The sequence below is a fragment of the Clarias gariepinus genome, chromosome 13, assembly GCF_024256425.1.
Source record: "Clarias gariepinus isolate MV-2021 ecotype Netherlands chromosome 13, CGAR_prim_01v2, whole genome shotgun sequence".
Classification (NCBI taxonomy): Eukaryota; Metazoa; Chordata; class Actinopteri; order Siluriformes; family Clariidae; genus Clarias; species Clarias gariepinus.
In genome coordinates this window covers 7,252,671-7,270,233 of record NC_071112.1, presented here as the reverse complement: position 1 = coordinate 7,270,233, position 17,563 = coordinate 7,252,671, and the positions used below count along the sequence as shown (strand labels likewise).

At 37.9% G+C, this 17,563-nt stretch overlaps 2 protein-coding genes across 3 annotated transcripts in view; both read right to left on the bottom strand.

The window, feature by feature from the left end:
• grem2a (gremlin 2, DAN family BMP antagonist a) lies at positions 1-11,838 on the bottom strand. Of its 2 annotated transcripts, none has more exons than XM_053509376.1 (3): positions 11,570-11,838; positions 9,222-9,374; positions 1-1,385 (listed from the first exon to the last, which is right to left on the bottom strand). In XM_053509376.1, exon 3 carries the CDS (start codon positions 1,379-1,381, stop codon positions 794-796), a length of 588 nt encoding a protein of 195 aa, XP_053365351.1. In that variant the 5' UTR covers positions 1,382-1,385; positions 9,222-9,374; positions 11,570-11,838; the 3' UTR covers positions 1-793. The 2 variants fall into 2 exon arrangements, with proteins under 2 accessions (XP_053365351.1, XP_053365352.1); XM_053509377.1 differs by lacking the exon at positions 11,570-11,838 and adding an exon at positions 10,296-10,367.
• Positions 11,839-15,773: 3,935 nt separating this feature from the next.
• rgs7a (regulator of G protein signaling 7a) overlaps positions 15,774-17,563 on the bottom strand; it is a 56,107-nt gene continuing 54,317 nt past the window's right edge. The window contains exons 17-18 of the mRNA XM_053510525.1: positions 16,748-16,787; positions 15,774-16,458 (exon numbers count right to left, since the gene is read on the bottom strand). Coding sequence (XP_053366500.1) covers positions 16,767-16,787 — 21 coding nt within the window. The 3' untranslated portion in view covers positions 15,774-16,458; positions 16,748-16,766. The remainder of the gene's footprint in view (positions 16,459-16,747; positions 16,788-17,563) is intronic.

Below are 17,563 nucleotides of genomic sequence, written 5' to 3'. Positions count from 1 at the left end.
TAATTTCAGATTAGTTTTTACTGAAACATACAGTTTTCTGTACAATATACAATGACAGATGTGTTTATATAAAGTTTTTGAATATATCTGTATTTTGTAAATAAAAAAAAACTGTAATAAATTCCAATATATGTATATGTGTACAAGTATTGCTATTTTTCCAGCAATTGTCATTTTTTATTTTTATATTTAAAAAAAACTGTCTGATCAATCATATCGGTGTACAATATACACGTTGGCCCCAAAATTAGTCCAAGGTGCCGGGTAGTGGTACAATAAACAGAATCTCATCCCACTATTTTTGGTTTCACAGCTGCAGCATGTCCATCAGGATGAATCCCGTATCCTGAAATCCGCATGTTTATTACAATGTTCTTTTGTTTTATGTCACCAAAGTACAGACTTTGCCATGACATGAATTTGGTTTGACCAGTCTTCTGTTGGAATAAAGTGATCCAAGATGGAGGTTTGGCAGCACAATATTTCCAGTATTTATTGCAAAATAATTATATTGTTAATTTAAACCGTCATTGAGTCAAATCTCATCTCATTTCTTGTGAACTTCATACTCCAAAGTTCATGAGTCCATAGGCTTTATACCATGTTCCCTTTGAGAAGAGTTGTTCACATCACCAACGTGTTATAATAAAAAAAATTTGGTTTCCAAGATAGAGCATGTCTAGGAATTAAAAAAGTAAATTGAATTGTCTGAATTATATCCATCTACGTAGATGTCAATAAAAACAGGCTCAGTTTGTTGTATTGAGAACTGTTTTCCGACTATCCTTCTCGGTCAGTGAGAGTCATTGACGCTAACCGACATGCACCTGCATTCCTTAATTCGCTGGACCTTTAGATGCCGGTACGGTGGCTGTAACCTGGGACAGTGAAGCCGTACAGTGAATGTGGAGATCCGGTGAGGTTTGCAAAAAGCGCAGGACTGGAAGGAAGCACCGTGGTTGGGCTTCGGAGCCCGTTTCCGACCATGGCGTCCTTTCTCGGGGGCCAGATGCCGCGGGATGTAAAATGAATTGCACTGGCCGTAGCAGAAGTGGTTGATGATGGTTTGGCTCACGCATCCCTCCTGGCTAACAGTCTGCCTCAGCGGCTGTGTTTTACACCAGTCACTCTTCAGGTACTTCCGCTCAGTCACCACCAGCGCCTCGCGACTCGACAGGAGCACTTCCTGTTTGCCTTTGTGCCGCTTTGATGGAGGTTGCTGAGACAGGGATGAAAGTGTGATGGAAGACGAAGACAACAGCTCGTTGCCTTTGAGCTTGTAAGGGGACGGGATGGAGCCTCTTGGGCGCTGCCTCTTGTTTTCCATGGATGCACAGAGTGTGCAGGCCAGGATGGCAGGTAAGGCCAGTTTCCAGAACATTCTCCTGAGAAACAAAGAAAGAAGTGATTAGAACCCCCTAGGACTTTAAGTTGAAGTTCATGGACTATGCATTGGTTTCATTTTCTTAGCATTAAATACATCATTTTAAAACGAGTTTTAAATTGCATAGCATTCAGTGCTAACCCTCTCTATATCCCACATATAATCCTTAAAAACTCTGGTGAAGCTGCATTTTGCTTTTATGAACTGAACATCTGGAACACATTGCTAATTAGCATTCGTCAGTCTTTATCTACTCAATCAAAAAGTAAAAAAGAAAAAAGTTGCCTTTTCACAAAACTTTTTTTTTTTTTTTTTAACTTCAACATTTAACTTAATACCAGCTCACATTTTCGTTCTCATTTCTGTTTGGTCAGATGGCTGTATTTATTCATTTATTCATTTATTCATTTATTTATTTATTGAAGAGAAACTTCAACAGTCATTTCAACTGGAAGGAAAATCACAGATTCTTACAACATATGCTGCACATAAATACAACATTTTTTTTGTTGTTGTTGTTTATTTGTAAAAAAAAAATTAAACAAAAATTTATTTGATGAAGTTTCCTGAAGGGAGAGTACGAAGACTTTAATTGTAGTATTCGCTTTGTCCACGCTCTACAACTTATAGTATAACTATAAATGGTTAATTATGAATGGAAATTGTGATGTCATAAAAATAAAAATAAAAAGTAACAAACAAAAAAGTAACATTTTAGGAATAACTCCCAGCTGAGTTCCCGTAACATGCAAGTGGTGTTGGTGAATGATTGTGTGTGCAGTTTAACACAGACAGATGCGTCTCGTCTGCAAGTGAAAAGTTATCCATCGATTTTTAAGGATCAGGCTGAATGTTCACGGAGTGTTCACTCGCTGAATGTTTATGGAAGAGACATCGGTGGACTTAGTGGGCTTCAACCTCGGCCAGAATCGTAATCATGGAAGCCTTTTTTAAACCGTTTGCACCAACGAAATGTTTTACTTTATCTAAGAGACTCATCACTGGACCGTCTTCTGTAAATGTCAAGCAGTTTTATGCCTTCTTATGCTACCACTAAGATAACTTTATCACACCACACATTAATTGATTCTTTAACTTTTGACTACCTTTTTTTTTTTTTTTTATCCTGCTCTGTTATTGTCTTTAAAGTTTTGAGATTCTTTTAAAAAATTTTGAAGGATGATGTCAGTGGTAATTTCATCAAGGAAAATAATGATAAATACCAAATAAAAAGTCATTTTTGAAAAAAATAATTGCGAACGGACAAATCATTTTTAAATCTAATTATCTTTCTAACCCATGATTTGCATAGTTACAATAATAACGGGTGCGTTACAATAATAATAAATTCGGAGGACTACTACTACTAATAATAATTCTAAATGAAAATGAAGAATAAATACATAACAGTTTGAGCTTGACACGTTTCTGAGCTCTGTCGCTTGCCGTCAATGGGCGCCTAAGAGACATAACATTTTTCGGCTTCAGTAGATACACAATACTTTAGACTGAAACACGACTGCCCCCTACAGGTATTGAAGGGCATTTTCACAGCTTGCCGCAGGAAGTCGCGGGATCCCTTTTCCGAAAACGTGCATTTTTAAAGGCCAGATCTGTATAAACTCCAGTGCATCTTATGATTAGTGGTTAAAAAAAAGACTTTGCTCTGCCTGTTGGTATTAAATACTAGAAACAACCCCCTTGTTCTAGGTTATGGCTTTCCCTGCTTTTGGAAAAAAGGAGGAACAATTTATTGGATACCTTCACCTATGTTGCCATGAAAAACAAAACTGAAAAAACAAAATCTTTACAGGAATTTAAATACCAGCCGCCAGAAATGTTTAAAAAAGCAAGTTAACATTAAGATTTATGTATCATTTGGGCAGATTGTGAATACAATGTAATACAGCATAAATTAAAGTGATAAAGTAATACATTTGACCTTGTAGCATTATTTAACCTTGACCTTGCTATTGTTAATGCTAATGCTAATGTTATCAGCCACAGGCACATAAAGTTAGGTTTTAACCATTAGATTCTCTGAACTTAATTTAAATACCAGCAGTGTTTAAAAAAAAACAAAAAAAAAACATCACGGTCCCATTAATAAACCCCATAAGGAAATCTTGAGTGTGCTTTGATCAGTCAAAAGGTTTTTGGGTGAAATATTCCAGTCGCAAACCACAGCAGCATCCAATTAATCAGCTGTGTCTTCATTCCATGCCTCAGTCAGCATTAATGCTGTTTACTCCCTCAGAAGCCCCAGCGTTCCCAGTGCCAATAAACACGAGCACCCATCAAAGCCGGCCAGCCTTGGAACCGTGAGATCAGCAGGAAGTGATCTTTTCTGTCTGTGGCGTGAAAGGGGAAAATAATTAGAGCTTTGCTTACACCAGCGCCGAGATATGCCACGGACACATAAACAGTCTGAGAGAGAGAGAGAGAGAAAGAGAGAGAGCACCATATGAAGGATATTACAGCCGGACGTGGGAAGTTTAGCAGTGACTCCTCACACACACACAAACCACAGCGAGACACTGGGGGTCTTTTATAGACTTTTTATGAGTTAATTAGCCCTTGTGCACGTTTTATCGAGTCATCAAGGTCATCAAGGTTCTCTTCCAGGGAAAGTCATTCAGGTCAAGCACCGAGGTTTAGATTGAAGTGTTTCACTAGTGCTTGGACACCATCAAAGTAGAAAGTTTTCTCAGTAGCCTTGATCGGACTGCCTGCTTAAACTCTGGCCTCCCAGGAACTCCTGTAATGGCCCGAAACAGGTGGAAATGTCTTGCACCACAGACCGATGCAACTCTTTCACAACTTCCTGAAAAGTTATCTGTAGATTTTGAAGGATGAAGCGTTCCACTAACTGAATGTGCTTTAAAACTTATTTCAAATGTATTACAAGAGTAATAAGGGCTAGGAGTCTCATCACTGTCCTGTGTTTGAAGTCTTCTGTAAATGTCAATTTTCACAGTGTGAAAGGGGAAAATATACAGTATAAAGTTTTATTTTATATTATATTTTATATTTAAATGTTAAATGTACATTTTGTTAATGCTAGCTTATGAGTGAAGCAATGCAAATAAAAAAAAAAAGGAAATATACTTTTAATTCTTCCACATGTCAGTATATGTAGTTTGAAATGAGGCAGGGGGAAGAAAGTCCCAGGTTCAAAACCTGTTCAGCCCTTGAGCAAGGCTCTTATGTGTAGTGTGATAAATGTGCATTGCTCTTGATAAGAGTGTCTGCCAAATGCTACAAATGCATGCAGTGTTCTGCCTGATCCAGTCTGTGTTAAGTTTAATAAGAACTTTTTTGGCTAATCATAATATAAAAATGGATTGTGACAAGGCAGCTAATTTTAAGATCGCTTTCCACTTAAGCACAGACTAACGGGTCAGGTTCATTTTCATTAGCCATGCACTTAGCATCCTCCTTTAAGTATCTTAATACCTGCTCCATCAAACTTTCATTTAACTTTGCAAGGTTTTAAAAGCTCCACAGCAAAGCTTTTAGATCTACAGTTAGGGTACGAAATTTAACGCTTTTTTCCATGGTGTAAGCTTCACCTTTATATCCCGGCATTGTTGCTGGCAGGACTGTCAGAAAATTCAATATAACAAAGTATAAAACAAAGTGAACTAAATGATCTCTTCTATTTAAATTACGCATGATAATAAACACATACGACGCTAAGCACAAACCCAGCGGAAATTCATTACCAGGAACCATTTGACTTTTTACAGCTTGGAAACCACAAGCCGCAAATACCAGCATGTCCTACGCACGTGCACACAACCCACATCTCCAAGAGCTGATACCAGCATGCGAGTTAGCACTTCCGAGCTCCTATTACTGGCATACTGGCATAACACATGCAGGGCGAACATAAAAACACTTTGAAGCAAAACCGCAAATAATAAGTGGTATGAGCACTTGAGTGCTTTTCAACAAGTACGCATACACACATGCAGACGAATAACAAACTGAATTAGCAAGTAATGGAAAAAAAAAAAAGCATCAACAAGAGTTAGACTTAATCCTTCCACCATGTAATTATCTCCTCTTAGAGCTTAGAGCTGCTCAGACTAGCGCTGATGCCAGTGCAGCTGCCTTAATCTCAGGCTTATGACAAAACATGTAGCTTTTTGCATTGAGGGCAATTTATACAAACAAACTGAAAATGGAAAAGAAGAATGAACGCAAAGTATCTTGAAATGTGAATGTTTTTGTGTTTTGATAAGGAACAAATATTTAATATTGATGTAACGATGTAATGATGCTTAATTAAGATTCAATTATTTGTTATATATACCTTACAGCACATTGAAATTATTTCCCCCCCACATATCCCAGTTACTGTAGGAATCTGGGCTCAGACAGGATACAGCGCCACTGGAGCAACTTGGCGGTGCTGGGGCTTGAACCTATGACCTTCTGATCAGTAACCCAGTAACCCACAGATTGAGCCACTACTGCCCTTAATGAAGTGCAGAATAGCCTAAGAAAAGTGGAATTTGTCACTAAACTTCACATAAGGTTCAGTACATTTATGTGTATGTCATTGACAGATATGGATGTGGCATTACTGTAGCTCCAGCGTAGTGTATGGTACTGTATACATATTAAGGGTGATATCCCAGTTGCCGTCAAAGTCATGTAACATGCCAATCAGATAAAGATGTGACTCACACAGCCCTAAAAGATCTGGGGAAATCTTTCAATTCCTGCTTACTACACACCCAAGCCATTGCTGTTTCCCCTGAACATGCTTTGGTATCGTGAGTATTACATACTAAGTAGTTTGCTTCATTAATCAGCCTTTTGAATGTATTGTGTAATATGCAGTAAGGCTGTAATTATAATATATACTGGGGGGACGCGCCAATATTGAAATATGTTTAAAATTACAACATAATAATATAAATATAGTAAAATCAAAATTGCTCTGCTACAACAGGCAGTCATGCAAAACCATCTGAATCAATAGTTAGCAAATTAAATAATAATCATAACTAAACTTTACAAATAATAATAATAATAATAATAATAATAATAATAATTACAACATGTTGATGTGGTATTTGTCAGAAAGTCCATATGAATTTGAATGTAATTGAATTGTACTGTATATGTAAAAGTCAGCTGTTAATCACAATTAATATTTTTTTAATGAGCAAGAAGAAGGAAGGCGATAAGTGAATATTTAGTGAAAATGAATAGTGAAAAATATCTGCACTTCATGGCAATGCCTCTCATACATATATATATGGGGGGTGTCTGGGGAAAGTTGGTGGCTTATTTGGTAGCCCCAATGTTGACTCCGTGGCTTCACCCATGAGGTGCAGACATATTGAAGCTTTTTCTTACACCTTCTATCGTGTAAATAAGCAGTAATTTTAGAACCGCACAAATAGTCGACTGCTCTAAGAATCGTTATAGGAGATTGTCCTTTAGTTTTAATGCTTACTGTCAAATGCCTGCTGGTTATTGTGTTGTTTAAACCTGCTTCAGAACTGGATGTTCCCGTATGATTAATAAAGATCTGTCTTATCTCTCTTATTGAGACAAACACTCTCATCCAAAAGCTACAGCACTCTTCAGCCTTGTGCTAGGTACCTGTATGTTCCTACAGTATGTTCCTGATCCTTATTGCATCTGGCAAAGAGATACATTTATATTATATTTTATAGTAGTTTCAATTTTATTTTATTTTATTTTTCTGTATTGTATACCTTTGCCAGAGAAAATAAGTAAATAATTGTTGTTTTCCACAGATGGTCTACTTTGGCACCAGAAGTTCTGGCCACAGAATTGTAAGTAGTTAAAGTGAGATGGAATCTGATAAAAACCACACTACCATGACGTTAGTGTTGGCTTCCACCTAAGAATGAGGTTGTAATTCACACATCACAACAAAGTAAAGAGTAATAATAATGTTTATCTTGAGAAAAATTCTAGAAGCAGTATCAGAGACGCCAAAGCAGACAGTACATCAACTATTAAATCAATGTTGTCATGACAGCAGTAGCTTTTTTATTTCCTGGCCTACTGATACCAGAAATTGACGATGAGAAACACTAATGTTTTCCGTTCACATCCTGCTCCCGCTGTTAATCTTGGTGTCGCACCATGTCTTATGACCAAACTGTGCAGTACTTTGCAAAAGTATTGAGCCCCCCTATTTATTAATATTTTGCTTCCAAAGAAATAGACGTTCTTGTGTATTATTGCAGTTTGAGGAATAGTTCTCCAGGCTCCCTGAAGGACTTTTTGTCTCTCATTTTCAGACCAGTCCCTGTACCTGAGTAGTTTCAGAGGAATGTTTTTTTTGTTTGTTTGTTATGCCATACAGTGACCTGTGAATCATTCAAGCATAAAATAAAAACATCTAACTTGAACAGCATGAACAAGTGAGAAAGAGATGATGAGAAATGATCAGGCTGGTGATTAATTATACTGATTAATTATTATTGATACTGGTGATGCTGAGTGGTTGGAGGAGAAACAAGGTTGCTGATTAGGTTGTTACGTAAACAACCAATTTTTAAACTGTATCTTTTGGCCCGTCACATTAAAGCATTTGTTCCTATTTCTTTTATTTAATCTACTTTATTGAATTTTATTTAATATAATAAAATGGAAGGGGGTGCAAGACTTTTTCACAGTACTGGATCACATGAGCAAATTTAACCTTAGACAAAGTTGAAATGATCTTTTTCTAGATTAAACACCTACCTTAAACAGTATGTAGGGTTATCTGAGATTTCGGTCACAATATTTTTAAATGTCCCAAATAAATAAATGTAAATAGTCAGTATTGCTTTAAGAACTTTTCCCTGAGTTGACCTGTCATGTTTGACCACCTTAAAACTGAATTAATGTATTTTTGATGCTTTTATACTGGATGTCAATGCTTATTCTATTAGAATTCAGTGAAAAGTCTATGTTGAAAATTAAAAGCATCCACTTGTTATATTCTAAAACTCAAACACTCAGCTCAGTCCTACAGTGTGTCAGAGATGAGGCTCATGCCCGGGGTATGTTCTCCATGTCAAATCTCCTTCCTCAGTCTGATTCAGTGTGTAAGTGAATAAAGAAAGAGTGTGTAAGTCTTTCAGATGGTCTTAGTTTGATGGAGTGTGTAGGGTTACGGTGCATAGCTGTGGCTGAGACTGTGGGCAGACGGGGCTGCCATATCCAGCACTGAATAAACGTAATATCCATTAGTTCAGTCATACACAGATAACCAGTCAAGCTGTGCATGAATTTACACACACTGAGACACACATTCTCGAATAGAGGTACGTTGATGCATATTTGTTACTTACTAAAATATCAAATCGTTAATAACAAAATTGAATCATTTACTAAAGAGGGAAAATCCGAAAGCATTGTGGTTTTAATCTGTTACCCGAACCAGATCGGAGACACGAAACAGATTTTCAAAATCTCTCCCGTTCTTTCTCTTTTATACAAACACACATACACACTTTTCAGTGGTCGAATTGCAAACAATTGTCATGGGGTATGATGACTCCAAGGAACAGGGTGGGGACCGGTTTCATCCTGGCAGATACCAAAAATCGAGCTACACAAGCAAAAAAACATCCAACGAAATACCACCCGAGACAGATTTATTGCCCCCACCATCACACTCCACTCCCAAATACCCCACAGCGATATTAAGTTATACTGTAACCACAGATGTAAATAATTAGTAAAAAGACACAAAATACAAGGTGTTCTGTGGTCATATTGTTATATATCCCCCCAGAACACCTTGATATCATTCATAGAAAATAAATTTCTTGACCATTTTCTTGCATCGTACCTGTTAGGCGAGAGGCTCTTTGCTTAACAAGCGGCAAGGTTTTGGTTGCGTCAGTTCCCCAAAAAGTCACTTGGAGGTCAAAGGTCAGTGGTCGGGTCGAGGATGATCCATTCAGGAATAGGAGCCGGTCGAACCAGCAGAGAAGCAGATCTCCTACAGAGATGAGAAGATAAGAATTACCCTACAGAGAGACACAACGTCCCCTGAATACCCCTTAGTAAGAGGAAGACGCGCTGCACTAAATACCTCCCAGAACTTTAAAATTCTACCGGTGACAGCTTTGCTCTTAAATACAGCACACATTTGGATCATATAGAAAGACGAACCTGTCCAGGCAGGAAAGACAGATCAGCTCCAGAGACGAGGAGATAAAAATCACCCCAGTGAGAGAGACAAGTTTTTCTACACTATCCTTATGATTCAGACTACTTTCACTACATACTTTAAAGAAATAAAGCTGAACTAGTCATTAGAGATCAACATAGATCTGCTCTAGAAATACGGAGACAATAATTAGCCCACAGAGAGACAGTGAGTCCTCTAAATGCCCCTTAGAGTAAGTCTTTTTTTTTTTTTACTAAATACCTAAAAACGGATTTCCCCACATGACGTTCCTGTCTCTTAAATTTCCCTAAATGACAGATATTTTCTCTGCATATTTCTTGAGACAAACACCCCAGAAACATCTCCTAAACAGCCCTGAGAGACAAGCTTCATCTTCTGAGTTCCTAGAAATAAACTTCATCCTCAAAATACAGCCAAGTGATATAGTAATGAAAATATTTGTACAAATTTAAGAGGCCTTTGCCCTAAAACTGGCCTTTGCCCTATTATTTCTCCTCAAAATAGGATTAATCTCTGTTTAACAAACTTTATCCACCAAATACCTTTTGGACATAAATATTCCAAAATACCCCACAGCACCCCTTTTCCCAGAGAGAAATACCACTTCCCCTAAAAAAAAAATAAAATACAAATGCAAACTTTTCTTTAAAATACTATTAAAGGCACAGGCGTCATCCTTAAAAGCTTATCACAAAAAAAAAAAAAAAACTGTATCATTTAAACACTCACACAAGTCCGATTTGGGTTGCAGATTTGACCATCTAAATACTCCATCAGAAATATCGTAGGAAATCCCTCCCGTCTTCTTCTCTAAATACAGCCTTTCCTCAAACTACCCTCAGAGAAATTAATATCCGCCTTTAAACACCCAAGGCTCAAATTATCTCCCAGAAATTAAATACCCTACACACAGTGTCCTACTGAAAAACATACCTCACTGGTGCACCACTGGTGTCCCTCTTCCTCTGTACATGCCAGAGACAACTAATATTGCAAAAATTAAATGCAAGCCCTTAGAGACATTCAAGTACTTTCCTTTAAATTTTGACCTACCCCAGATACATATCTGCCAAGCTAAATACCACATTAGGACAATCATTTTAAACTAAATACAGTATCTCGTAGAGTTCAAGGTCTTCCAGTACCTTGGAGTTACCTTTTTATCTACAGTAAACATCCTAAATGCAAAAGACATTAGCACCCCTATTGTCCAAAATGTCTTGAAGAATCATCCAACTAACCCCATGAAACACATCCCTTTACCTAAATTCCTTTCTCTTAAGGATCGCTTTTGTGGTTCTTTGGTGACAGCTTTCTCCCAAAAAACCCATCAAATAAAAACCTCTTCCTATTAATGCCCCATCATATAAAATGCCCTACAAATGGACACCATGCCCTCAAACTTCCTTCAAATACCCACTGAAAAGGGGACCTCATTTTATCAATAAATCTAACATTTTTAAGATCTTCTCATGTAAACATTCCATGAGAGAGACCTTCTTCTCTAATTACCCCCAAGAAAGAGCACTTCTTATAACAGCGCATTAAAAATGAACTTTTTTCTCATTATACCCACTCCAGCAGAAAGACATCCTCATCTACTGTAAGTAGCCCACCTGAGAAGAAAACTCTACACCCAGGTACATAAAAATGACTTCTTTATCTAATACCCCTCCTGAGAAAGATCTCTTCATTAAAATACCCCAGACCAAAAGATCTTTTCATCTTCATCCCCCTCTTAAAAAGACATCTTTATCCAAATAACCCCATGGGTTAGTCTGTTTATCCAATCCCCTATGACAACATTTCTAAAATACCCTCTGAGAAAGACATCAACCCCAAGAGAGATGTCTTTATTAAAATATCCCCAGAGACAGATCTGTCTGTCCAAATCCGACCTGGTGACTAAGCCCTTCTTCTAGATACCATCCGGGGACGGACGTCTTTCTCTAAGTATCCCAACAGAGACAATCCCAGTGCACTCAGACACTGCAGAGACAGACCTTTTCCTCTAAATGCCCCAGCCTTGTCCTGGTTCCTGTTGCCTTCTTTTGATGATCGGTTTCCTCTTCGCTCCTAAATTGTTCATGCTTCAAACTAAAAAGTTCCTTCTTCTCTCCTGCTCATCAGATGATGTCTTTCCATCTGACTCCATCTGTCCTCCATCGCCCTGGATGAAGCTCCTCTTAAACCCGCTGTAACGAATCAAATCCTTTTTAAAAACACACTATCTGATGGGCATCAGACACAGAGCAGAAGTGTCTCAGTTGTTCCTTTCTGTTGATTTGTTTCTTCCTCTCTTTCTTTTTCTCTCCTCTTTTTCTCCTGCTGCTCCTCCCTACACCCCCCAACTCCACCCCACCAGCCCTTCCCGCCCCCCCAAAACCCCACACCCAGTTCTGGAGTGTGTCTAGTATATCAATATCTGGTCCTTCTGTTTTTTTTTTTTCTTCTCTTTTTCTTGTCCCTATTTTTCTGCATTCACCTTCTAACCCATCTCTCTTTCTCCTTCCCTCTCTACTTAAATCTGTTTAAGTGTCCATCTCAACCTCTTTTCATTCTATTCTTGTCTCTACAAATCATCTCTTTCTCTCTCTCTCACTTTGTCTCTTCTCTCTGTATCTCCTCTCATTCTCTTTTATTCTGTCCTGTTCTATCGTTTCTTAGTGTCCCTCCCTTCACTCTTTCACCACTCTCACTTTTTTCTCAGTATCTCTTTTCCACTTTCTATCTCTATTTCTATTTGACCCTTATTGTCAACCCTCTCATTCTCTCTTTTTATCAACTCTCTCACTGTACATCATTATTTTTTTCTATTTCTTTTAGTGTCATTATTTATGTCTCCTCTTTCTCTGTGTCTCACTTTAGCACTTACTTTCCACAAGCTGCCCCGCTCTGTCTTTTGTCTGTCCCTTAGTGTCTCCCTCTCTGTTTCTTTTCTTTCTCTCAGTGTTGTCCTTTCTGTTCTTTTTCTCTGTGTCCCTATTTCACTTTGCTTTTTTAATCCCTTTTAAAGTCTCCCTTTTTACTTTTCTCTTATTATGGTTCCACTTTATCGTTATCTCTTCTCTCTCCCCCAATCAGCCTATCTATCTCTTTCTTTCTTTGACTAGGTGTCATTGTCTCTCCTTTCTGTTTCTCTTCTTTTTCTCACAGTGTCTCAATCCTTCTCTTTTTTTTCTCTCACTGTCCAGCTAATCTCCTCTCCTTGTCTAAATGTTAATCTCTATCTCACCTCTCTTCCTCAGTCTCTCTTTCTGGATCTTTTCTTTCACCAGGTGTCAGTCTCTGTCTCTTCTTTATCCCCTTAGTCCCCCCTCCTCTCACGCTCTGTGTCTCTGTATTCTCTTTTTTTCAGTGTCCACTTTACTCTTTCTCTCAGTGCCCCTTTCTCTTTTTTCTGTCTCTGTGTCCCTGTGTCTCAGTGATAAATGCCCTCAGAGCTTAGAGAGGGACACAGTTTCTGTGCCCCTCTCTAAGCTCTGTCTCTCTGTGTCTCTCTCTAAGCTCTGTCTCTCTCTAAGATCCTTCTTTCAGTGTCCCCTTTTGTCTCTCTCATGCAAGTCCTGGGAGTTAAAGATGGACAGTTGTAATTGCTCCATCAGAATGAATGAATAAAGTAATTACCCATTGTCATCTTTTCTCTCAGTTTATGGTAATTGTATACATAGTCTCCCGTCTCTTTCTTTCCATGTTTATTGTTCCAATATTTCATTTTTTCATGGAATCCTTGTGGTGTGCCAGCTCTGGGATAAACATTCAGCTGTTTCTTGTGAAATATGAATTATACGTTAAACTTTTCTGCACAGCGATGATATTCTGGACAATAACAAATAAACTTAAACATGAAAGATATTTTTTTTTCCTTTTTTCGCTTGCTCGATTGTCCAGAGGCTGCCTGTTGTGTTTAGAGCTTAAATTTCCCATGAATCCTTATTGCATTCACTTGAGAAATCTATTGTGGATGCTTTATGTTTTTTTTTTTTTCAATTGTTTGCTGTCACGCTTTCCTCGTATTTCTTTCACAATGTTTTTTTTTTTTTTTTTTTTTTGCATTTTGCGTTCACTTTTAAAGTCAATTCTGCACAAACAGGAAAAGATGATATTGCAGTAAGGTATATGCACAGACATAAACACACGCCTACACTCAGTGCCTATATGTAGCTTCTTGTATAAGGTAAAAGTAATGCTTTCACCCTGTATGATGCACACTGCAGTGCTTTGCCTAGAAATAATCTATGCTTTATGTGTTCAGGTAAATATTTATCTCTTAACTAGTGATAAGTCATTGCAAAACCATGAATATCATTCAAACCAGTGATTCTCAGCTCTGGTCCTGTAAGACCACAACGCTGCACGTTTTAGTGTTTTACCAGCACTAGTACACCTGGTTTATCTAATCAACCTATTAACAGCCTTTACTTAATGGAAGGTGGTTGTGATCAAGCAAGGAAAACACTAGGTAGGTCAGTGGTTAAGGAATTGGACTACTGATCGGGGGATAACAAGTTTAAACCCCACCGCCACTGATGAACAAGGCCCTATTTAATGAAATGACAAAGTTTCTTTGGGTAACTGTGTTTGCCAAATTCTGTAATGTAATGTAAAATATGCAGGATGGGAGTCCTCTAGGAACAAGGTTGAGAACCACTGGTTTAAACATAACTGTCGCCATCTAGTGATAAAAAGATGTACATTGTTTTTTTGTACTTATTTGTTCATAAAATAGAAAATTACAAAGGAGTCAAAGATTTCACCAACAGTAATGTGTTTTTTAAATATTTTTCATTATTTACTTAATTATCTCTGAATAATAATCATTTTTGCACCACTATTTTAAGCTGCACAAACTTGCATGGACATGTGTGCATATTTTGTACGTACATATGTATTTATGTACACTACAAGGGAAATATTTTATGTGACTTTGATTACATCACACAATGTGGTGGCTAGTTAATGTCTGAAAAAGATTCCTCATGCTCCCAGAAAAACTCTTTCCCACTCTGAGTCCTGGAATATGTCTGTGTCAACATGGAAGAAAAACTCTACAGATGTGATAACCTGGTCATTCGGTACATTCAGGTCATTAGCTGACTTTATTTTATTGTGACATAACATTGCTGAGTCTAGACTATGAGCAACTGAAGCGGCCCCAGATCATAACACTGTCTCCAGAGGCTTGTAGAGTGCATGATGGGTGCATTGATTAATGCGCTCACCTTTCTTACCCACATGCCCATTTTTCTGGAATAGGATCAATCTGGACTTATCAAGTCCAATCTTTTTGCTCTCGTGCAAACTGAAGCCATTTTCCAGATGTGTCTCATCAAACAAATGGTTTTCTTATGGACACACAGCTTAACATAGCTCTGATTTCTTTTGGCCATTACATTGCCAACTTCACCAAACGTTTAAGTGATCCCCAGTCCGGCTCATTCATGATGTGTTCCGACCATGTTTCTTCCATGAGGTTGACTGCTCAGCAATAGCGAACTTTTTTAGTTTGTGTGTGCATGATTTTCCAGGTATATTAACACATTTAGTCTTAAATAACTAACAAAATATGATATAATTCTTACTTAGTTATTAACCTAGTTAACCCAGTGTAAGTATGTATCCAATGTTGTAAACATTAAAGCACTTTTTGTAAGTCGCTCTGGATAAGAGCCTCTGCCAAATGCCTAAATGTAAATGTAAATGATATAAAATGCTTGTTCTGAATAAAAATAATATATTTTGCACATGATCATGCTTGGTGAGTTTCCTCCCACATTGTGATGAAATTTATGGTGAATGAAGGTGTAAAACTAATGAGATTTACAGAAGCCTTTCAGCACATTATGGTGATGAGACTCTTACTGTAGCTGCAGTAAAACATTTAAATGGTGCAAAGTTTTCAAATAGGGCAGTACGTCCGTTCATGATGATCCCGACTGAGGTGGCTCGGACTTCACTGCAGTCTTTCCTGTAAATATTCAGCAAAATGCTTGAAAATTGATGGATAACTTGTTGCCAACATACAAAAGAGATGCATTTGTCTGTTGGACCTGTACACACATTAATTCATCAACTCCATTTGGACCTTACAGGATACTCTATGCATATATACTGTATATGTGTGTGTGTGTGTGTGTGTGTGTGTGTGTGTGTGTGTGTATACGAAATAAATCACTACATTATGTTCAGACAAACAACTGGCTTTAATACATTTCTCAAGTCAAAGTGTCATTAAATATGGTATAAAAATAAACACAAGAGGGTAAGTGGACAAAAAGAAGCGACCAGATAGACAATAGACACGGCCTGCGAATGTCTGCTGCATGGCCATACAATTGTGACAAGCGAAAAAATCTACACATTTGTTTAATAGTGCAATAAAATCAATGCCTATAGGATGGAAGGTGATCACGATGACATCGACTCTCCAAACGCTCAGACTAGAAGCAGCTGAACAAGTGTACAAAGTGTTCTCCGTTTATTCTTTAAAGGTTTGGCTTTACATTTTTAAATGGTCATCTTATTTATTTATTTATTTATATTCCTATTTATTCATTTTTGCATCTGACATCATTTTCATCGTTTACAAGTGGACAAAGGAACGAAGACAAGTTGGATATTGTTTCTCTTATTCAAGGCATCCGTTTTTTCCGCAAGTGTCCTATGGAAGTCTGAAATGCCAAGCCTGTTTTGGTCACCCCTGGTACGAGGCTAAAACCAAAACGAGTCAAGAGTGATGTAAAAACTCAGTCCATTGAACATGCACGTGATTGGCCAACAACTCAGCGTCCGCACCAATCAAACGGCAGGGATGAAGGGGCAGAGTCCTCGTCCCAGGTTGGTTCGCCCGGGCTCAGACGGCAGGCAGTCTCTTAGACGCCGAAGATTTCCCCTGGAGACGAATACAGTAGGAAAGGGGAAACATGAGAACGGAAAAAAAAGACAACAGAAGGGAGTGTAATCTAGAAAGTGAAAACTGCGTTGGACGAATGGATCGCATGCTAGTTTGGCATTTATTGTAAGGGGGAGGAAATGCGCTGTTGGAAAGTGGTCAACTCATTTCCTCACGTTGGGCTGCATTACGCCACCACAACCTCTACGCATAATATTCCTTACTTAGCCAACTGTATCATTCAATTACACACATCGCGGTGAGGATGATAGGAAATGATTCACTTTACCTGGAAGCACTGCTGACCTTCAAAACAAATTCTTACTTTTCTGTGGACAAGAAGAGAGACAGACACAGAGAGACACAGAAAGAGACATACAGAGAAAGAGAGAGAAGTAATGAGAAAGCAGCAAATTTATAGTAACTGTGGTTTCTTCATCAGGTAAAAAGTCTAACATGAATAATTATACCCACATTTCGAGCATGCGTGTGTGTATGTGTGTGCATATGCGTCTGTGTGTAAGTGTGCGTGTATGTATGTGTGTGTGGGGGGTATCATTGCGAGAATCAAATATCCACCTATAATTATAGAAATATTACAATTTGGTCCTTATATTGTTTATATAAGGACTTTTGTCTAGTGCAGCTTTTTTAAAATATACTGATTGATAGATGGTTGTATACTAGTTGCTGCATGTTCGACAATCACTTATAAATAAATTGTAGTGAAGCAAATAAATGATAATGAACCAGTTCTAGTGTGGCCAATAAAGTGTTGTTGATAAGTGTTAGTATGTATAGTGCCCTTAGAAATTAAGTTGCATCAGTTCATGTATGAATATAAGGATTTTCTATGAGCTGTGTTCGTTTATCTATATGTACGTATTTGACATATGAGTATATCTCCATGTATGTGTCTTTGTACATGTACAGTATGTATGGTGTGTAAACAGTTAGGGAATTGTAGTATTGCTGATACGCTTGAGTATTCATGTTCTTGTCATTTCAGTTGTTTCCATTAGGGGTCGCCACAGCAGATGTACTATCTGATGCAGCCCTTCTAGTTTTTATTCATGCTTACGACCAGCGTTAAAGGTGTTCTGCA

What these genes read in the sequence shown, in the direction of transcription:
- grem2a (XM_053509376.1), bottom strand. Translation starts at nt 1,381, where the DNA reads ATGTTCTGGAAACTGGCCTTACCTGCCATCCTGGCCTGCACACTCTGT.